Source organism: Sclerotinia sclerotiorum, genomic scaffold, assembly GCF_000146945.2.
Source record: "Sclerotinia sclerotiorum 1980 UF-70 scaffold_4 genomic scaffold, whole genome shotgun sequence".
NCBI classification, from domain to species: Eukaryota; Fungi; Ascomycota; class Leotiomycetes; order Helotiales; family Sclerotiniaceae; genus Sclerotinia; species Sclerotinia sclerotiorum.
Window position 1 is genome coordinate 1,765,550 of NW_001820832.1, and position 21,508 is coordinate 1,787,057.

Sequence of the window (21,508 nt, forward strand, 5' to 3'; positions counted from 1 at the left end):
GAACCGAAAGGGTTTTTATTGTTGAACCTGACAATGCTGAGTGTCAATATTGGACGTACTATAACCAGATTGTTACTCATATGGAAGATTAGATTAGATGGTAATGTTCATATTATTCCATGAATCTTTTTCGGAAAAAATATGAAAAAAATTGTCAAGACCGGATTGAGATAGATGCACATTCCTTCAAAACTTTGTATCAAGAACTTCTTAACATAGCAGTAATAAATGATCGAGGAGTACAAGCACGAAAGTTCTCTTGGGAGAAATGTACAATTCTCATATAGATTTCGTCAATCGATACTTCAAATATCTATCCCAGATAAGTGTTTACAATACCTGAACGCCGCCGCTTTATGCATACATTGATTACCTAGATACCTTTCCCTCCCGTCCCATTTCCCTGCATTTCTTCGTATGAGACACAGGCGAAATGAAGGATTACCTTCTACCTCTGCCTGCAGGAGGAGTTCCTCCCATACCTCCCATACCTGGCATTCCTGGCATACCTCCACCACCTCCCATCATTTTCTAAAGGAGTGTTAGCGAAAGCTCGATACTGGGAATGATTTAAGGCGAGAACGTACCATCAAACTAGACATGTCAGGCATACCCCCTGGCATACCTCCCGCACCACCGAGCATTTTCTATCGCAATTGTTAGCAACGGGTTTATCAAAAAAAAATCGATAAGGCATACCATCATGCTACCAATATCTGGCATTCCGCCAGCTGCGCCACCTCCCATCGAGGCTAATCTCTTTTGCATAGCAGCCAATTGTTGTTGCTTGTTTCCACCTCCCATTGCCCCTTGTGCTTTCTGCATGTTCTTCATGTTTCCGCCCATTTTCTTTGCCATACCCGCCATCATCTTGTGTTGAGTCAACAAGTCCTCTATTTCCCTTACACTGGTACCACTTCCACAAGCTATCCTTGTCATTCTAGTAGGTTGATCGATAAACATCTTTCCGTCTGAATCGAGTTCTTTCGCTGTCATCGAATCACATATATATATCATACGTTTGAGCTTCATGGCGCCATCTTCGTCATCCATTCCTTGCATCATGGATCCCATACCCGGAATCATACCAGCCATTTTTGATAGGGGACCCATCTTCATAATGTTAGATAACTGATCACGAAGATCACGAACCGTAAAGATACCTTCCACGATGTGCTTCATAGTATCTTTCTGGTCTAATTTTAGAGACTGGACATGCTCCATAAGCCCTTGCATATCTCCCATACCCAGTAGTTTGGAAACGAATTGCGTGGGTGCGAACTTTTCTAGGTCAAGCATGTGCTCTCCAGTTCCGATAAATACGATAGGTGTATGTGTTGCTGCAACTGCAGAAATTGCACCACCTCCACTTGCGTGTCCATCAGTTTTAGTGATAATGATAGCTCCAAAGTCAGCAGTCTCTTTAAAAGCTTTACTTTGGGCTTCGGCTTGCTGTCCTATACTAGCATCCAATACCATCACAGTTTGGTCGGGCTTCACGGCTGTTTGAATATCCACCATTTCTTGGAATAATGCATCCTCTTGTCGATGTCTTCCACTGGTATCCACAATAATGATCTCAAATTTCTCTTTCTTAAACTTATCCACACCCTCCTTTGCTACAACCGCTGGATCCGTCTGTGTGAGAGAACCGTAATATGGAATTTTAGCCTTTGTAGCATTTTGCTTCAACTGATCAAAAGCACCTGCACGAAAGGTATCCGCGCATACCAAACAAGCCTTGAAGCCTCTTGATTGATACCATCTTGCCAATTTCGTACATGTCGTGGTTTTTCCAGCTCCCTGCAATCCAACAAACATAATAACATTCGCTTTGCCTTTCTTTGGCTTAAAGGGTTCGGCATGGGGGTCGACAAGTTTGACTAATTCATCGTATACAGCCTTTTGAATGACTTTTTTCTTATTGACCGCCGGGGCGAGTTCTTTAAAGTTCACAGAGGCTTTGATGGATTTTCGCAGATTTCCCACTAATCTAACATTCACATCGGCCTCGAGTAATGCAGAACAGATCTCTTTGATCATGCCATCGAATGCCTAATTGATATTAACAGGAGCCACACTGGGAAATCTTGACAATTGTCCTCGACACTGACCTTCTCATCTAAATTGCTGGACCCTTGTAAGATCCTGATACTGCAGCATTTATGCGCCGACTCTAAATCTTGAAGAACCATATTGACAATAAACTTATGCGACAGTTTTATGAAAATTATTGATCTCTGAGGTTTCTGGTCTGGGATGGGATGCACCTTAATGATTTAATGTGGCTCGAGGTGTGGGACAAATTCAGAGCGCGGGGAATTTAGTTGTTGCCCGAAAGGTTTTCTCCGAGCTCCGAAGGAAGATTCAAAAAGTTTCCTGGGCCGCGATAAGATTTATTTTTGTATCAGCAATCGTTCAAAACACAATAACGTTCAATAAATTCAAACAACACTCAGAATGGCAGGAAATGTTTCAAAGAAGCGCAAGGTGGAGGATGGAATGAAAGGAAAAACTGGCAGACTTGTCAAGAAATTCAAGAAACAAACACACTACGAATCCTCATCCGACGAAGAAGAATCAGCAACAACGCAAGATTTCCAAGCAGTCAATTTGCAAGATTCAGACGAAGAAGAGAATGGAGCCGATAATGCCATCACAGGGAGTTTGTCAGATGAGGATGATGAGCCGGACCTCAATGCCGCGGACAATGAATTAGAAGAAGAAATCACAGATGCCTCAAATTCCGATTCAGAAAATTCAGATGAAGAGGACTCGGACGCAAACTCAAATCCCAATTTAATAAAGGCACGGAAGCGCAATGATCCAGAGGCATTTGCCACATCTATGTCTAAGATTTTGGGATCGAAGCTATCGGCGAGTAAAAGGAATGATCCAGTTCTGTCGAGGAGTCAAACGGCAATAGAAGCTAGTAAGGAAATGACGGATTTGGCCTTGGAAAAGAAGGCAAAACATAAGATGAGGGAAGAGAAGAAGGCTGCACTGGAGAAGGGAAGAGTCAAGGATGTTTTGGGTGCTAGTACAGCATTTGATGCGAGTAATGGTTATGGGACTGGAGAGAATGTACCGAGCGTACAGGAGACGATGGAACTGGAAAAGCGATTGAGGAAAACTGCTCAAAGGGGTGTTGTCAAGCTCTTCAATGCTGTTAGAGCAGCTCAAATTAAAGGCGAAGAGGCAGCCAAAGAAGCGAGACAAAAAGGAGTGGTGGGACAGGGAAGGAGAGAGGAGAAAATCAACGAGATGAGTAAGAAGGGATTTTTGGATTTGATTGCAGGTGGAGGTGGATTGAGGAAAGGAGAAATCGAAGAGGCCTGAAAAGGAGAGAAAATATTCTAATTTAGATCTTCATGGTATGGCGTTGGAGGTGCGATTTTACTCCTCTTAGGGGTTTCGTTCAAATAAAACATCCAGCAAGCCCGTGTCCCCCATGGTGCGGATTATATGTACAAATGACAATACCCTTTTTAATGTGTCCATCCTACGACTCAAATACAATGCTTTCCAACACCATTATTTTGGGATAGCGTTGCAAATCATTCGTGATCATACAGGTGATAAGTCAAGCCCTCCTCCGGCTCAACTCTTAAAATCGCTAGCCTGAAGATTCCGTGTCATAGAAGGAAGCCTTACGCGCAATCCATCTAATTCTTTTGACATCACAATTTGACAACCCAATCTTGATGTCTCTCTTAATCCGAAGGCTAAGTCCAACATGTCGTTCTCATCATCGTCCGGCTCGGCCATTTTGTTATAGAATTCCTCATCTTCGACTATAACATGACATGTTGAGCATGAGCAAGATCCTCCACAAGCGCCTGGAATAACTATCAGTTTATGATCGAATGGTGATGAGCCAAGATACTGACCTTCCATCTCCAAATCATTGGCCTGTGCTATATCCAAGAGATTGTCTCCTGCTGAGACTTTGAATGTGTGTTCATCTCCCTCCTTATCGAAAAAAGTAACATGTAACCTGCGATTCGTCAACATGGGTTCAGCGACAATTTCGATAAGTGAAAAGTCCTACTCTTCCCCGGGCTTTGGAGGGGTTATATGACCATGCAAAGCTTTTGAAGTTGCAGAGAACTTTCGACGAGCAGCTGTAGATCTTGTGTTTTGTCTGATTTCACACATTTGCTTCGTACTAGGTCGCGATCCTGATATGGAGAAAGGACATAATAAGGCGGGCGATGCGGGGGGTCTGCAAGCAAATCGAATGGGGCTATCAGCTACCGTCGCAAACTCTCTTCGTAGAGATTGAGCTGTGGTTCTGCGAATACCTGCAAAGGCTCGACTTGTACTTCGAACTGCAGACATCTCGTTTTTATCGCGATTGTTGTGAAGAATGGGTGGGGGTGAGAAAGTGAGGAGGATCCGGAGTTGAAGGTGGATATGTAGCGTATGTAATTTATGTAGGTAAGATAAAGACTTCTTTTGCCTGAAGTGAGTGTTTGAATTTTGATTGATTCTTCTCACTTCTAACAATTGGAACTTTAGGAGAGATGCTTTCTTAATATATAGATAGATGAGAGTTGGTATTGTTTGAAATTGTTATGAACATCCACAACTGTTTGAATCTTTAAATAAAAGTTGGTGGCTTGCTTTACGGTTTGTACTCATATAAAAATATTCGTGAATTCAGCTACAACTAACCAATCGGTATAATGGGATTACTCCGAAATTCTGGAAATACAGGACGGCTTGTTCACGGATAAGGCATATCAGTTCAGCCAGCCTTAAGCCAATGTAATCCTTGCTCTCATCCTCTCCAATTAATTGTAGCTCTCACATAGGTACATTGTAAAAAAAAAAGCTTTGAATATTTACAAGGTACTTCTACCCTGCATTGGCCGACCGACGTGGATAACAAAGAGACGACGACGACGGCGGCATCATAGATTTTCCATAAATTTGCCTTCCCTCCTTCTTCTTCTTGAATGCAACATACAACAAAATGTCGACCTCGAGAGAAGGTCCAAATCCGTTAAGACCATACTATGTTCCACCTTCGATTGGACTACCTCAAGAAATACCTGCAACGATCTCGGGAACTCATCGAGTAGGATTAAAGAATGGAAGTGCGGCGTCTTATGCCTCCTCCGCTCGAGATATCTTCTCGGATATTGATTACAGTGATTACTTATCAGATACCTCACCATCTACTATTGAGTCCCTTCAGAGATTCATCAATGAGACTTTTACCAATTATGCGGGGATTTTATGCGGACAGCCCTTTGAGGTTGCAAAAACAATTCTGCAGGTGAAAATTCAGGATGTTGAGGAAGTAGCAAAGCCGGTAGCTGCGGTGGAGAAAATAAAGCGACGTCCTTCAGAGTATAATGAGGTATGATTCTCCATATGAGGGGTTGAGTTTGTGGAGCTAATCTGGATTTAGAACTACCCCTCCGATGATTCTGATGCGGACGAAACCACTTACTTCACATCGGCGGCGCCAGAAGCGAAGTCGTTATCTCCTTCAAGACGTCGGTATAGCAGTGAGGGGTCTGGGTGGGAGGACAAATCCGTTCCTAAAATTACCCCGCCAAAGCCAAAACCAGCACATCAACTGATCCTCAAGCGATCAGATTCTGTAATGGAAGTGATAGCACAGGAATGGTCAAAGGAGGGAGTTTGGGGTGTATGGAAGGGATCCAACGCAACATTCATCTATGGCTTTTTAGCGAAGACGGCGGAAAGTTGGTCAAGCAGCATGATTTCTGCGGTGCTGAATATCCCGGATCCAGGGTTAGCAACACTCGGAGCACAAGTTGATGTAGCTGGTTCTCCTAGTCCCTGGACATCATTAAGTGTAGCAATAGCAGCAGCAGCTACTGCCGGTCTCATTCTGGCTCCTCTGGATCTTGTACGCACAAAGTAAGTCATTTGTCACTTCCTACATAACACAATGCTAATTCAAGCAGGTTGATTCTCACCCCAACTGCGGATCCTAAACGATCACTCACGCACAACCTCAAAACTCTTCCTTCCTACATATGTCCTCCGTTACTTCTTGTTCCCACCATTCTCCACTCCATAATAAAGCCAACTATATCACACTGCACCCCGCTCCTTCTTCGAACCCGTCTCGCCATTGACCCAGTTCTTACCCCTACAAGCTACACAACGTTTACATTTCTTGCTCAAACACTAGAAATCTTTATCCGTCTACCACTCGAAACTGTTCTACGTCGCGCACAAGCCGCGGTGCTCATGTCCCCACAATATAACGAATCACAAGACCTCAACACAGTCGTGGACATTGGTCCATACAACGGAGTAGTAGGTACAATGTGGTCCATTGCCCGAGAAGAAGGCGAATCATCTGGTCCAGAACCTATCGCCAGTGTAGGCGCGGCAAAGCAATTAAGGAAAGTCAAGAAAGTGCAAAAGAAGGGACAGGGAATTGAGGGCTTATGGAGAGGCTGGAGAGTTGGAGTATGGGGCTTAGTAGGAATGTATGGGAGTAAGGCTATGAGTGGTGTTGGAAGTACCGAAGGAGAGTTTTGAGGATGTCACAATACCTACTTTTTGTCTATGACGATCATCAGCGACCTTTGCAATTTATGAACATGATGGAATGTAATGGAGTTGTTTATTTGGTAACATTTCAATGGGTTGGGACCGTGAAGAGAGATGGCGGAACATCTCAATTTACGTATATATGGCGTGAAGGAACCTGGCGTTCGAATAGGTAACGAAGATATATGCAATGAATTAAAAAGCGTACTCATCTCTACTTATTTGTGCTATTTCTGCTTTTGTTAAACTTTGTGTTCTGTAATGGTGAGATTTACCTACGTGTCCAAGTGGCCCTTTCTAGTCCTCCCAACGTAGTAAATATGGTATTTTTGCAGCAACTCATCTTCCCTTCAGCCCGTGACTCCCATCCCGTCTGTCTAGGGGATCTCGCTTCTTCAACATTCACTAAGGTTACAGTATAGGCAGATCCACTCTTCTCTCTCGATCGTATTCGTATCCGTATCTATATACACAATACCTGGGTACTTCCAAGAGTAAAAATGAAAAAGAAATGGAAATGGAGTACAGGAGATGCAAAACCTTAGGAGTTTCTCCGTTGGGATCTTATCTTATCTGCTTATGCCCCGCGGATTGGGTGGGTTATAGTATGGTTGGAGGTGAGGGGTATTGGTATTGATTATAACATGGTATTGGGATTTAATGGCATTGCTATTGCCATCAAGCTTTTGTTTTAATTTAAAGACGTCTGAATACTGTCACGAAGGATCTGCTCCGCTCAATAAATCCAAATATTCAAGTTCAGCTCTTGGAACAAAGTACACTTTGACCTAAGTGAGTTGCACAAAATACTGAACCAGCTTTTTTCCTGAATCGATATTTGCAATAAGTAGGTACTAAATGAATAAGTATACATGACATCAATAACTCCTCCGAATGAATCAATCAATAGTCCTGCCCTGTTCCTAGGCCCACTTCTCAGTATTGTTCCACCTCTCAGAGGAAGATGGCTTCAGCCTCATTACCAACGCTCCTAGAAGTATTCCTGTTGATATAATGAAAAAATCAGTTTCCAGCTCCAATCAACACATAATTTTGAGGATTCGGATCGTTTGTGATGACATCTGAAAACGATAGCGGATAAAATCTAATCGCCTCTTCGAGGTAGAAAAAGAATCTTCGGGTTCCTTCTGCTCGTTTTGCTCGTTTTGCTCCCAAGGGAATTTTCGTATTCACGGTGGAAGGGCCTTCGTTCATCGGCATGAGGACTTATACGTGCTCCTTTGCTCCGCCTGCACAAGCTATGTTAATCTCATCGTTGATCTTACCCCAAGATTTAATTTCTACCGTACTCGCAGGAGTTTGAGGTTGAGGCTCATTGGGAATGGACATCATCCACCAGCATCGGGACGTATGTTACTCACATCGTTTTCATTGCCCACATTGAAAAGCTAAGTATCCTTTGCGGCACTTGAGGAGCTTTCAGGCTCATTATGAAATGATCTTTGTCCACCGGTGGGAGGAGCTACAGGCTCTCCACCTTGATTCACACCCATCATTTTCATCGCATAGCTGATTTTATCCCAAGGTATATTTTGGTCTGTCGCATGCCCAGGACTATGAGTTTCATTGTGAACTGAGAATTTTCCACCAGAAGAAGAATGATGTGCTTCACTTCCACCCTCAGCACTCCTATCATGAGCCAAGTGATTATCCCCCTCGTTACCCCTATCCATTAAAGGAGCTACCTCCATAAACGCCTTATTGCGATAAAATGCCAGATCATATCTCATCCGCGCTGCCCGCTGCTTATCCTGCACACTCTCGAATTTTGGTTTTTGCGTCTCTTTCCACGCCTCATACATCTTCAACGTTTTCATCTTTCGTTTACGCGCGGCTGCTATTTCTTCGGTCAAAAGACGCCATTCAGCTGCTCGAGCTGTTCTTTCTGCTTCTTCTCGCTGCGTATTTTCATAGCTACGGTCGTATTCCTGCATCTTGGCGTCCATCCGAGCTTTGAATTCGGCGGGAGAAAGCTTCTCAGCATGAAGTGAGTCGAGCCAATGCATTCCTTCTTTTTCATCTGTTGTTCCGGTGGGAGGGTCCACAATCTCGATCTTCTTCCTTTTCTTTTCAAGTTCAGCAACTTTTTTGAGTAAACTTTTTGGCTCATCTTGTTTTTTGGTTTCAGAGTCAGAGGAGAGAAACTCTTCTTCATCCAAAGCTTCAATCCTCATACTCCATTCGTTGAGCACATCATCGCTCAATTTTTGATTTTCGTCATCTCTCCTCCTAATTTTCGCCTCAATTGAATAATCTTTTCTCCCTTCAGAAGCACCAACAGCAGGCCGATCAACTGAATGCTCACCCCGATCTTTTTTCGCATGCTCCTTAGCATCTCTTTTGCGCGTCACATCGGCAGAAGAGCGGAGATCTGTAACTTTTCCTTCTCCTAAGGATTCAGATGACTCGGATAATGCAAGTCTATATGTGCGCCCTTGGGCTGCAAATTCGTTTTTTACTTCGCGCATTATTCGTTCTCTTGCTTCCTCGCGTAATGATTTTCTAGAGGCACGTTGGCTTCCAGGGCTATCTGTTTCTGGAGGATTCGATGGAATGTATTTCCATGTAGAGCCTGAATGTTGCGAGGTTCCTGGGCCGTGGATATCCTCATAGTCAAGTTGTTTATCTAATTCGTCCAGGGCTTCTTCCCATGCTCTTGTTTCCGGGCTGAGATGGTCGCGCCCTTGGGGTGAGGGTGGGAAATCTGGGGGCCGTGTGAGCGGATCGTCGCGTTCGCGAGGTGAATCTTCTGTTCCGGACTGACTTGGCATTTTGAGAGTTCTTGCAGAATATTTTACGTGATATTACTGTAGACGATGGAAAAAAACAATCAAAATTCATATTTGATAATGCAGCTTACTACAACAAAGAGAAACTACTCTTAGTTGAGGGACCTCGAGATGGAAAATAGATGACGCATGCGGAAGAAAAACAGAGAAAACATGATTCAAGGAAGTCATAAAGCAATTTAATGAGGAAGACAATGCGATTGTTGTGTTTTGAAAGACTTTCTCAAATTTACACTTGAACTTTTGAACGTAGTGCAACATTAGGTGTCAATCTGCTACTCATCTTCCCTCAACCCCACCTCTGGCAATGGTCTCGAAATATTAATTCAGGCGTTGTATCTATAATGATTTCAATTCTCTGTTTTGAAGAAAAATCGTTCTGAGATTACCTATTTGACTTGTGATCTGACATTCCGTTTCTACTGTGCTCAAGATATACTACAGGTTTACTTCCGAAAGTTATTCTGAAGTAGTATATTTGAATATTCTGGAGAGTAAACTTCGAAATAACTTTAACAATAGGTATTTGTAATCAACCCGAGAACTACAGGAGAACAAAAGCATTACAAAGAGAATTGTGAGGATTTTGATTGGATAACAAAGAAATATTTACCCAGACGATGATTAGCTAGACTTGATCCCATATTTTTTGTCAAGAGCTATTGTTCAAGAACAGTTCAGACTATGGAAACAGATGCTAGGATTGGTGTATAAAAGTCAAGAAATTGAAGATAAACCTATCTCATCAATCTACTGAGTTTGAAAACATAGTCCCAATCACTATACCAAAACTCCCAAGATATCTTACAGAAATCATTTTTAGGCCCACTCAAACTTCACAAACCGAACTTGAATCACCAACCGCAAAAATGCCTTACACTGTACCACCAGCTAGCAAGGTATCCATCTCTTTGCCAAATGAGTTCACGGATATTGATCTGCGCTCAGATGAAGTCTCGAAGGAGCAGGTAAGCAAGAAGCACAACCAACAGCCCCTTAAGCCAAGAAAGAAAACTGCAAAACAATGGTACCTCATTGGCATCTTGTTCTTCATCATTGTAATTCTTTCAGGGTTTATCGCCTTCCTGTTGACTCATCCCGATATCATAGGAAAGCCATGCCTAGCCCCAGTCAATTTCGCCGAGCCCAGCACATTAGTCCACACTCGAACCATCATTCGAACACGCTCCTTGAACACAACGACAATCACAACACAAACAGCTAACAAGACTAACCCCGCATCTCAAGCCACAGGTATGGCCCATGACATTGATCCTGTCGCAGTTGCAACTTGTCTCGGTGTTTTGGAAAACGCTTGCGCAATGAAAAATTCATCGACAACTTTCGGCGAGTGCGATCCGTTGTTCGAATTTTTCTACTGTGATCTCACCGACATGATGATGTTTCGAGGTGCAATAGAGCCCGATGCTGATGGTTCGAGTACCGTCTGTCAGCCAATGAAGAGATTTTGTTCGAAAGCTACCGCCTTGAACAAACATTCCCTTTAGCCAGTATTAGTCCGTAGACGGTGAATCCCTAGAGGGGATTGTGAAGAGAAACAGTAAGATCACGTAACAGCAGTCTCGTAACAGCAATATAGATTTTTCCCCATGAATTTGTACTCAACCTGTAGATGTGAAGATGAAAATAAAACTGAAAATATAATGTACACTTGTTCAATGAAAGTCACAAAACTGATAAACATGTAGGAAATTGCGAAGGAGCGGGGCCCTTGTATTGGTACTGCTTTCAGTGACAAGCTCGGGCATATACAGTTCATAAACCACGAGAACTTCCCGAGGAGCGTTGAAAAAATTGTAGAAATATATGTACTGCATCCGTCTCTTTTGTATTGTGTTTATATCAAGCCCAATCCTGCCCATGTAAAACATCTCCATCTCGGATTGTCCCATTTGTGCGGCAAACAAGACTCCGGAGAGACTTATTCTTCACGCAATAACAACCTTAGAAGCTTTGCAGTGCCCCATCTGTATAATGTAATGTTGACTCTGGTGTATCCTTCCGCCGTCCTTTACTTTCTCGTTCGACCCGTCTCGCCATTCGTTTGTTCCCTTTGTCCAGGTCGGTAGCATGGCGGCTGATGAGCAATAGTAGAGAATATTCGATCAGAAGGCTCCAAGCATTCTTGTATTCATAGATTAGATTCTGCCGATGTTGAAGCTCCAATCTTCATCAATTTGAGAAGTTCCTTTGGATGTGCCATTCGTGAGCAAGAACAAAAACCGGTAGCCTTACCTGCCTGGTAGGTAGCCAACTAGCGTTCTAAGCGTCTGGGCATAATTAATTAGCGAGCCACACTAAGATTTTAGTATCTCATGAACGTCGAGACTACGAACTTCAAGAAGACTTTCATCAATTCCAATATCCTCGACCGCCGCCGTGATTGCTATTTTTCGGTGGTTTACCACTTATAGTATAAATATAAATACTAGAAGTCTAGGTCATGTGCATCTTCCACTTTTGAAATGAGCCTTATTGTGTTCCCAGGTCAACTGAGGAGTATTTCAGTTTTACATGGACACCAGAGTTCTGGATAATTTTGTGCAACGACGGCAAATGAGGTACACCGAGTAGGAGTAGCTGCAATGTATCATTTTCGATCCTTGGCTGCCATTGTCAGACCTTGCGTGTGCCCTTGGCTAATGGACAAATACTTTGTTCAAACGGAGCCTGCCCTCCAATTTTCAAGGATATAAAGCTTTCCGATTTATATCCCTCCAATTTCTTGCTGGAAGTTGACAAGTCAGTTATTGACTCGGCTTCTGTAACTTTTGCGGTAGTAAGCCGCGCTCTCATTCTTCCGGGAGATGCATACCCCAATCACTTGCAGGCACATATTGCATCGCAAATGCATGACTGGCCTCAAAAGTGGCCCTTATTGGCGGATATCCACAGAAACATTTTTGTAACTCGTTGAGACGAGGCAAATTTTGTGATCAAAACGAGGCAACCGTGCTAACGAGAAAAAGATAATGACTGCCCAGCAGTGCTTTTGTACGTGTTGCCTGCAAGGCGCAGTCAAGCCATGACTGCATGGTGTGCTGCGGAATACAGTATATATTGAGGACTTCCCACCTCAAAAGATGAAAGTAGACGATCTCAAATATACAATTTATATCTTTTTGGCATGCCCCTTTCCCTCTGTGGTATGTAGTTAGAGACTCCCATCCCGTTTTCATGTGTCTCGAACTTTCAAATCATCGCTAAATAAAAACAGGCCTCGGAACATTTGATTTGCCCAAGTGGCTATATACCCACCGATTACCAAATGCTCACATCTGATTCAACGAATCATGTATTGTTTGAGATTGCACAAATGGATTGAAAGTCCGCAATTCTGTGATTAGGAATTCTCCAAGTTATAGCCCACGGCACAGTTTGTCCGAATCTTGTCCGAATCTTGAGCCTCCATTTACAGCATACATTCTGTGCATGAATAGAGACTGCCCAAACAATTCACCATCTTTTAGAGATTTTATGCGGAATAAAAGTTGAGGTACATTAAAATCAGAATAATTTCGAATTTTCTTGAGTACGTAGTTCACATCCTTATTTACCAAATCTCTTTCTTATTGAGCCGCTCTGTGGAAATATTCCAGCATTAACAGAATCAGTGGCAAAACACTTCCTTTGCCAAAATGGGCAACTCCATGTTTATCTCGCGATGTTCTACAACAGCCACTTCGTCCGTGATAGGCTTCTTGTGCGCAGCTAAAACCGTATCGGTAATAAACGAATCCTACACCAGTTTATATCACTAGGATGGTTTTTTGTGCCCCTACCTTTGTCTAAGTGGATGCTGTGGAGTAGATACATGGGTTAGCTAGCGATACTTGTATTTCGCTCATTGAAATCAGCAGATATTCCCAGAATATTGTGATTCTGGAAAAGAAGAGTTTTCGTTTACTTGAGAGACCATAATGTGTCATTTAATATTTATCTCGTTGTTTTTCCATGCTAGGATAACTCGAGGTGGAATTTGCTACTTGCGTCCCGATGTTGATTTTGGTCGCCTCATCCCGTCGGACGGCAAAAGGTGTGCAGTGTTGGGCCAGGATTATGGTTTAAATACTAGGCTGATATCCAATCAATACCCGTCACGAGGACTATATAAAATCTCTGTTCATTGATCTTGCTAACCTTCAAAGTCGAGTTTGGATCATCGATATTTGTTTGCGTTTTCTCATTAGACCCTTCTACTTGGAAGCTCAAAAGATACGAAGTTCCTAGCCAAAAACTATCAATGCTTGGGTAAATTGCTGCAAAGACAAGCCTGGAGAAGAATCCCTGCGTTGGCTCGGATATGAGTGTGAGTATGCTACCTCTCTGAACTTTCTAACGTTTCCTCATCCGTTTTCCGACATAGAGACACTTGCTACGATAAACAAATCAGGGTATTCCAACCGTTTACACGATGGCTCACCGAAGTTATACTAGTTTCCTCTTCAACGTGAACGAGCTGCACGTCAATCAGGAACCCGATAACGGGGGGATTCCGCCGAGAGCAAACGAGAATGGTCGATGGGTGCCGCCCATTTACAGAGCTGGGTTTTCCCCTCAAACTCCCGGGCGAGTATTCAGATGGGCCGATGGTTATGTCACTGATGCTGGAGGCAATTATCAATGGTTTAACGGGGAAGGATGGAGCTATCCAAATAATGAAATCCTTCACCATTACAGAAGCACAACCTTGTTTTGGTGCAATGAATTCACGCAGTTTCAAATGATGGAAGCAGATGCAACCACGATTGACATTGCCATATCAGATTTTCCGTACAACAGATGGTATCCGTTGACTTTTGGGCATGATGGGTCACTTTCACGGGTGTCTGTTTCTCTGGAGGAGCAATACCTTGCTGGAAGAGAAGGGGCTTGGATTGGTCAGCTAGGGCTTCAAGCGTACCGACATCGCAGTAATCGACCAGCAAACGGACTCGCTGGGAATCTTGCTACCATCGTGGCCTTGCTTGCATTCTCTTGCACCGACGATCGTATGTTATACAGTGCCCTAGTTAACTATGACACATGGCGAAGGCAGTGGGGTAGTCATGATGCACAACATGGACGTAAGATATCAGCACAGGCCACAGCGATGACCAAACTTCTGACAAAAATAGGGCTTCACGAGAGAGGGGTTGTGGCCAACATCTACCTAGACCCAGAGAACCCCAACGGCTCCACTCACGATACGCTCTATCATCTCGAATGGGAAGATGGTCCTATTATTTACTGAGATCCGATCCTTCGAACCTACATCTATCGTACGTTACTTGTTGATATCTCATCACCTCGCTTCGATTACTGGAAGTGTGTTCAGATACTTGAAAAGATCCTTGCGATTGATCTTCCTGGAATTCAACTCTCTCGTCTATCGACTGAAAATTTACTTGCCACTCCGGGAGATATGACATGGTGCCGTCTGGTCTGCGATTTTTCTCTTCAGCCATGTACAATTTCTACAGTGTTTGGATTCATGTCTTGCTGATTCATGTTCTTGGTTGAGGACTTATCAATATCTGATGTTGTACCACGTGGCTAGAGGAGCTAAATTATAAAGATGTGATGGTCAATGACCCGCCATGATTCTCTCACATAGTTACATCAATTGCCTGGAATCGAAAGTCGAGGATAATTCTGTCCACAAAGCTGTCTATTTCATAACACTGTAATATGAAGTGAATTTCCAATTTACCATAACGATGTGCCATGGGTAGCCCGTTAGTATGCCTGGGAATCTCCCTCTGATGGTGTGTATCCTCCAAGCCTCGTATTGGCTAAATTGAAATGCGCCTGCCAAGATAGTATGCAGAGGACCTAAGTGTTACAGCATCGTATGTGGCTTAGCATAATACAGCCTCGCTGGATAGTGTTTTAGATCAATCCCTCCCCATTCGTATTATTTGTTCTCTACTTGCTAAAACTTTCCATCATATTAAGAGAACATTATGTCCTTTGGATGGTCCGCTGGGGATATTGCACAAGCGATATCTGTGATTTTCAAGACGGTGAAAGCACTCGATGATGCTGAGGGTGCCCCCGCCGATTTCCGCAATACTGTAACGTTTTTCCAAAGCGTGAATTTGACCTTACAAAGGCTCCAATCCCTCATAAGTATCGGAAAAAACTCTTCATACGGCGATCAAATACGAAAAGAAGTCGAAATCATCAAGCCTTCGTTGGAAAGATTTCTCGCCATCAGCCAGACCTTCGAAAGCAGTTTAGGAGACAAAGCGACACCAGGTCGCTGGAAGCATATACCCAAGAAGTTATTATGGAGATTCAAGGACTCGAAAGCCGTAAGAAATCTAAAGTCAGAAATCAAAGACCATCTTCCAGTCTTGGACAAATGGATGCTTTTATCCATGATGTGAGTTATCGTATTCAGAAACTCAGATTGTCATTTCACTAACAGCTGTATTTCAAGCGAAATTATTCAGGATTTGCCAGCGGAGCTTCAAAAACACTTCACCGGTGTTCTCAATGACCAGATGGTCTCGATTCTACAGCTCCAACTCAATCCCATTCATGACGAGTTGCGGATGGCAAGAACAGAGGGAAGAGAGCATTACAAAAGTTTTTTTTCGGAATTTGAGCAGAGCATTCTTAAACTGAGTTCTCTTCAGTTGGATATTGCATCACAGAGCCACACGACACAGCGAAACTTTGACAAAGTTATGTCAAAGCTTGAAAACAAGACTTCATATGACGATGCTGTTAAAGTCATCAATGAACATACAACGAACACTCTCAAAGACATGTTTCGTAACTCTCAGGCCCTACCTCATGCCTCTTTCCAGCAAGCCGGTACTATTCGGACCGGTGAGGGAATTCCTATCGTTAAGTCTTCTCCAACAGTAAGCTCACAGCTCTTCGACCAAGAAGTTGGAAACATAGAGTTATTACGAAAGGTGTAGGTGTTCATATATTGTGAACGAAGAATTTATTCTAATAGCCATATGCAGATACTATATGATACTCCTGTATGCTGGACTGATGGCTCGTAATATTTTGTGAGCTATTTATCTTTCCTGTTGATCAAAATCGGCACTAACAAACTAAAGACTTCGCTTGGCCAACCTGATGGAGCCGTCGAGGGCTCTGAACCCTGTCCTTCTTCCAAAATACCACATAACATTTCGCGATGCGCTGGGTCGCCGTCCCAGAATTTTACAGTATGACACTTTCATGAACTTTAAAGTACTAAGTATGCGTCTAGTATGTTAAGATTAGACTCTAATAGGCGCCTAGGTCTTTCAAGCATTTCTACTCGAATCTTTTATCGGGACAATTGGAAGATGCTGGGTGGAGCGAGGGTCATATTTACTCGAAAATAGTTCAACTGAAACCGTACTATCGACCGATACATGGTCGCGGTCGGTATTCCCTGGTTGCCGCGTAGGTATGGCCATGGTGGTGGGTGGTCAGCCTAGTCGTTCACAGGACGTTTTTGTTCTTGAGAATAAATGTCCTGCATCTGGTTGCTCCGGCACCCTCCGTAGTCAAGTCTCTTCTTTATGGCAAAAGTGGTTCGTAAAATCTACCCAATTTTCATTATTTTTAAGCTTATTTAAAAGTTCATTATGTCAAATGGAAGTACGCGAATCCGATATTAATGACGTCGATGAGAGAAGCAATGCTGTCCAGGAGCAATCGAGTATCAACACTTCTGAGGCTATAGAGAGCGATATTATTCATTTTTCTCGGCTGGTATATTTGACGGGGCCAAATAGATGTCACAGCTGCAACGGACCAGAGACCTCTGAATGGAAAACGCAACCAGATGGAGCCCGTACGCTTTGCAACGCATGCGAGTCAAATTCTACGAGGCTTAATCGTTACGAGATGATGGAAATCACCGAAATGTTACGAGGTTTGCCGTCTAGATCACGTGGAAGTGCTCTAGGCTGTCGAGGTGGTTTATAACTAGGCGTCAAGCAGGGACTTAAAGTAATGACAATAATGCAATTCGTAACTAATAGTAGAGTATACTAAATGATTGATATTGAGCACGAAGCTCTACACAAAGGAAACCATCCTGATTATATAGACCTTCGTCCTCCATTGGATCTCTTGGATCCTGAGAGTTTATGGACCTTCGATTCGTATGGACCTACGATTTGTATCCCTGAATATGCAAGGTCCATCACGTGACTTAGATCAGACTATATGTCCAAGCTTGCTAAGGGTGGGGAGATCCTACGAACCGATTACCATACAATTTTGTATGTGAATCGGTTTGCTTTTCCACGGGGTCTGAGCTCATATGGACAGGTTGACTGTTACTACGTAACACGAAAGTGAAACTCAAATAACTTATACCCTAAGGGCAAGCCGTACACGAAACAATCGCCTAGGGATGTTAGTCTGGTCCTGCTGCTGGTGTCGGGATGGACAGGGAAATTACAGGACGGCAGGAATATCAGCTGACCTTACTGAATGTGAGGGATGTAGTCATATAAGGTGTGTTAACTGCATGGCTCAATGGTTGAGAATTACGAAAAGAGTAGGCTGCACTCACGATGATTCTTGAAGGCTAGTTGGATAATAAATAATATTATTATTAATAGTTTTTATAATTATTTAAAATAAATAATTTAACTTTCTGTTACGAGGTTTGCCGTCTAGATCACGTGGAAGTGCTCTAGGCTGTCGAGGTGGTTTATAACTAGGTGTCAAGCAGGGACTTAAAGTAATGACAATGATGATATGCAATTCGTAACTAATAGTAGAGTATACTAAATGATTGATCTTGATCTTGAGCACGAAGCTCTATACAAAGGGAATCCATCTTGATTATATAGACCTTCGTATTCCAACATTGGAGCGATGGAGCTGGGGAGCGAGATTCGAATCTCGCTCCTTCGCTCCCTCGCTCCCTCGCTCCCTCACAAGACTATTCATGTGATCCTATAACACGTGATAATAGTTATAATGTTACAACGTAACAGAATACTGGGTAAAGTATCTTGTATTAGAAAATACTAAGCTAAGGAGGAAAGAAGAAGGAAAACAAGAGTAGAGAGTTTTCCTGTGATTAAATACAAACGAGGCATGCCACGTGACCCGGAGGTGTGAGGCGTCACAATCACCCTCATATAATCTTACAAATTAACTTAAATCCCTCCCTGAAAATAAGCGAAATCACGTGAGTGAGATGAATATTAGTTAGTCATATTTGAAGTTCTATGAGAAAGAAAGAAAGGAATGATTGTTGTAATTATCATGGTAGTTTTAGGGGATGTGGCGTATTTAAGAGAGAATCGGGTGCTTGAGCTCTTGGAGGAATTATCCAGGGGGAAATCAAAAAAGATGTGAGAGTAGAGGTAGAAGTAAAGGTTAGAGTCACGGGGTTGATGGTAGCGACGGCTGGAGTGAGTGTAACGATGCTGTACTGGAGGCAGCGGCTGCCTGAGGTTTCGTCTGGTTGGTAGTTGTAGGTTAAGGCTTTATCACTGGTATTCACTTGGAAGTGAAGTCGTTACTAGATCAAGTAGAATGTAGATAAACTAATTGATAACTAAGTTGAGCACAAAGCTCTAAACTATGAAAATATCTTAACTATATACTTCTGAATACTATTGGATAGCCTGGATAGACTAGGCTATCCAGTCTATCCATCACGTGACCCTTTAAAGGCCTCAGGACACTAATCCTGGGACGATTCTGATCCTAGGATAATATAGCTCCTAGGATAATTGTCCTGGGACAAATATTATCCTAGGACACTTTATTCTAGGACGAATAATGTCCTAGGACACTTGCCCTAAGCCTACATGGTTGCCTAATCGTTTTGTCCTAGGATACTAATTATCCTGGGACATATTTCATCCTAGGACACTTGTCCTAGGATCCCTTATCGATAAGGACCCTTCGTAAACAGCAGCCCAAACCTCCGTACTTGCTTTTATTGTGTTATAATAATCGTGATTCGTGACAGTGAGTTGAGTTGAGCTGAGTCGAGTTGCTATTACTTGTGTAAATTTAATAAGAGAAAAAATTATAACGTGGTTTAACACCGAGTGCACCATATCACCGAGTGCACCACTTTTACCTCAATTTGCATTTTCCAACTTCAACACACGATTTATCAATCATTTACTATGCAATCAAATAGAAAAGAAGCTCAAATACTCTTAGCTATCGAAGCTATTCAAAAAGATAAAAAACTAAGCATTTGAAAGATTGCCAAGCTATATAATATAACGTATACAACACTTCTCCGCAGAATGAATGGTTTAGTACCTTGTACAGAAATTCGAGCAAATAATCATAAAATGACCGATTTAGAAGAGGAGGTGCTTATTCAGTATATAATTGATATGGATGAGAGAGGGTTTGTATCTAAATTAAGTGGTGTAGAAGATATGGTGAATTATATTCTTGAATTGCGGAGGGCAAAGAAGGTTGAAAAGTTCTGGGCTTATCGATTCGTAAAGCGTTATACAAAATTAAAGATGCGTTTTAGTTGTGTCTATGACTTTCAAAGAGCTCTTTACGAAGATCCCAAGCTTATTGAAGAGTAGTTTCGATTGGTATCGAATATATAGGTGAAATATGATATTGTCGATTCTGATTTCTACAACTTTGATGAAACCAGCTTTATGATGGGTATAATATGCCCTGGAATGGTTGTAATTAGTGCTGAACAAAATGGCAGAAACAAGGCAATACAATCAGGCAATCGAGAGTGGGCTACAGCAATTATATATGGTAATAAAGAGAGTAAAACTATACCTCCATTTTTAGTAGTTCAAGAACAAGTTTATCTTTCTAATTGGTATATCGAAACCGATTTTCCTGTGGATTGGGCTATTAAACCTACTTCCAATGGATAGACGAATAATGAGACAGATCTAGAATGGTTAAAGCATTTCGATAAACATACTATTCGTCAAAAGAAGGGCAAATATCGAATACTAGTATTGGATGGGTATGAAAGCCATGAATCAATACCTTTTCAATCATATTGCAAATCAAATGATATTTATTATATAACGTAATGTATGGGGAACTCGGACATATGGGGAACTCGGACACTTTTTCAATTATTCTACACGCGATCTTGTTCTACGAGCCACACAATCCTCCAATTCCAATTCTGAATCATTTGAACTATTCTCTAGCTCTTCTTCTTCAATCTCTTCTTCTGATTCTTCAATTGGACGCTTGCGTGGTCGTCCTCGTAGCTTTTTCTCCTTAGGTTTTTCCTCCGCCTCATATACTATTTTCAGTATTTCCTTAATACTAAAGACAAATTGACCTTGTAATTTGACTCTTTTGCCTTTAGTTCTCTTTTTTCGAGTCTCAATTACTTCCTGAGCATCAACGAACTGTTTCCAAAGTAAGGCTATCTCAGCATTTTGAGATTCTACAAGCCTAGTCATTCTCTTGGCATATCGACGAATTAGTGATATAGAAGAACCATTGTTTGCTAGAGCTATATTAAAGATCTGATTTGCTTGCATTAATTCTATCCCATCTAAAGGAGAACTTCTAAGTATAGATAAGTCTAAATCTTGATTGAGGGTTCTCATTTGTGAAATAGAAGGTTATTGAAAGGGATTAAATGATAATGTATCGAGTACTTTTCGTAAGGCAAAAGATACTAAATCAGCTCTTTTCCAACTAACTTTAATATTAGAAGAATTCAATATTTTTTTTCTAATATTTTGAAAGAGTTCTACCCATTCAGCTCTTTGAATTCGCTTTACACTAGCTCGAGAATATCGATCGACCTTCAAAGCATGATATCGTTTCATTAGCCTATACACTACAATATCAAATAACTGAAGCAAATAGAAGCAATGAAGAGGTAATATAAGTAAATCGATATTCTTCTCTATACAGAAAACAATAAAGTTGCTTATAATATGATTTGAATAGTTATCCATAATCAAAAGTCGAGGTCGGTCACCTAACACTTTCTTGGATTCTGGTTCGAAAACCCTTTTTAATCATTCTAATCTATAATTATTTGAGGTTCATCTATTTATACTAATAGAGAACTACTAGTTTTGAAGTATATCCTTTGGAATCCATACAGAATTCGTATTCTGAACCTTGAAAATGACTATAGATAATAAAGCCTTTCCAATTGTATTAATATATTCAAATACAATTATTCATTCTTGCTT

At 42.0% G+C, this 21,508-nt stretch overlaps 12 protein-coding genes across 12 annotated transcripts; 6 read left to right on the top strand and 6 right to left on the bottom strand.

The window, feature by feature from the left end:
• Nucleotides 1-441: 441 nt before the first annotated feature.
• SS1G_03765 (hypothetical protein) lies at nt 442-2,195 on the bottom strand (the record flags this gene model as incomplete). Its single annotated transcript, XM_001595626.1, has 4 exons — nt 442-531; nt 588-647; nt 700-2,055; nt 2,115-2,195. 4 exons carry the CDS (start codon nt 2,193-2,195, stop codon nt 442-444), a joined length of 1,587 nt encoding a protein of 528 aa, XP_001595676.1.
• A 265-nt stretch (nt 2,196-2,460) lies between these two features.
• SS1G_03766 (hypothetical protein) lies at nt 2,461-3,339 on the top strand (the record flags this gene model as incomplete). The annotated part of the gene is made up of 1 exon (XM_001595627.1): nt 2,461-3,339. One exon carries the CDS (start codon nt 2,461-2,463, stop codon nt 3,337-3,339), a length of 879 nt encoding a protein of 292 aa, XP_001595677.1.
• A 261-nt stretch (nt 3,340-3,600) lies between these two features.
• Nucleotides 3,601-4,341, bottom strand: SS1G_03767 (hypothetical protein; the record flags this gene model as incomplete). Its single annotated transcript, XM_001595628.1, has 3 exons — nt 3,601-3,839; nt 3,891-3,997; nt 4,052-4,341. The coding sequence occupies 3 exons, from the start codon at nt 4,339-4,341 to the stop codon at nt 3,601-3,603; spliced, it is 636 nt and encodes a 211-aa protein (XP_001595678.1).
• Nucleotides 4,342-4,978: 637 nt separating this feature from the next.
• Nucleotides 4,979-6,531, top strand: SS1G_03768 (hypothetical protein; the record flags this gene model as incomplete). Its single annotated transcript, XM_001595629.1, has 3 exons — nt 4,979-5,368; nt 5,420-5,898; nt 5,946-6,531. The coding sequence occupies 3 exons, from the start codon at nt 4,979-4,981 to the stop codon at nt 6,529-6,531; spliced, it is 1,455 nt and encodes a 484-aa protein (XP_001595679.1).
• A 1,421-nt stretch (nt 6,532-7,952) lies between these two features.
• SS1G_03769 (predicted protein) lies at nt 7,953-9,335 on the bottom strand (the record flags this gene model as incomplete). Its single annotated transcript, XM_001595630.1, has 1 exon — nt 7,953-9,335. One exon carries the CDS (start codon nt 9,333-9,335, stop codon nt 7,953-7,955), a length of 1,383 nt encoding a protein of 460 aa, XP_001595680.1.
• Nucleotides 9,336-10,222: 887 nt separating this feature from the next.
• Nucleotides 10,223-10,861, top strand: SS1G_03770 (predicted protein; the record flags this gene model as incomplete). The annotated part of the gene is made up of 1 exon (XM_001595631.1): nt 10,223-10,861. The coding sequence occupies one exon, from the start codon at nt 10,223-10,225 to the stop codon at nt 10,859-10,861; it is 639 nt and encodes a 212-aa protein (XP_001595681.1).
• A 1,129-nt stretch (nt 10,862-11,990) lies between these two features.
• Nucleotides 11,991-12,217, bottom strand: SS1G_03771 (predicted protein; the record flags this gene model as incomplete). The annotated part of the gene is made up of 2 exons (XM_001595632.1): nt 11,991-12,136; nt 12,190-12,217. The coding sequence occupies 2 exons, from the start codon at nt 12,215-12,217 to the stop codon at nt 11,991-11,993; spliced, it is 174 nt and encodes a 57-aa protein (XP_001595682.1).
• A 129-nt stretch (nt 12,218-12,346) lies between these two features.
• Nucleotides 12,347-12,699, top strand: SS1G_03772 (predicted protein; the record flags this gene model as incomplete). Its single annotated transcript, XM_001595633.1, has 3 exons — nt 12,347-12,368; nt 12,429-12,520; nt 12,592-12,699. The coding sequence occupies 3 exons, from the start codon at nt 12,347-12,349 to the stop codon at nt 12,697-12,699; spliced, it is 222 nt and encodes a 73-aa protein (XP_001595683.1).
• A 285-nt stretch (nt 12,700-12,984) lies between these two features.
• Nucleotides 12,985-13,293, bottom strand: SS1G_03773 (predicted protein; the record flags this gene model as incomplete). The annotated part of the gene is made up of 2 exons (XM_001595634.1): nt 12,985-13,113; nt 13,282-13,293. The coding sequence occupies 2 exons, from the start codon at nt 13,291-13,293 to the stop codon at nt 12,985-12,987; spliced, it is 141 nt and encodes a 46-aa protein (XP_001595684.1).
• A 152-nt stretch (nt 13,294-13,445) lies between these two features.
• On the bottom strand, nt 13,446-14,821 carry SS1G_03774 (predicted protein; the record flags this gene model as incomplete). The annotated part of the gene is made up of 4 exons (XM_001595635.1): nt 13,446-13,661; nt 13,798-13,833; nt 14,198-14,230; nt 14,762-14,821. 4 exons carry the CDS (start codon nt 14,819-14,821, stop codon nt 13,446-13,448), a joined length of 345 nt encoding a protein of 114 aa, XP_001595685.1.
• Nucleotides 14,822-15,319: 498 nt separating this feature from the next.
• Nucleotides 15,320-17,297, top strand: SS1G_03775 (predicted protein; the record flags this gene model as incomplete). The annotated part of the gene is made up of 5 exons (XM_001595636.1): nt 15,320-15,741; nt 15,799-16,284; nt 16,436-16,589; nt 16,633-16,769; nt 16,949-17,297. 5 exons carry the CDS (start codon nt 15,320-15,322, stop codon nt 17,295-17,297), a joined length of 1,548 nt encoding a protein of 515 aa, XP_001595686.1.
• A 2,351-nt stretch (nt 17,298-19,648) lies between these two features.
• Nucleotides 19,649-20,209, top strand: SS1G_03776 (hypothetical protein; the record flags this gene model as incomplete). The annotated part of the gene is made up of 2 exons (XM_001595637.1): nt 19,649-19,893; nt 19,972-20,209. The coding sequence occupies 2 exons, from the start codon at nt 19,649-19,651 to the stop codon at nt 20,207-20,209; spliced, it is 483 nt and encodes a 160-aa protein (XP_001595687.1).
• Nucleotides 20,210-21,508: the final 1,299 nt, after the last annotated feature.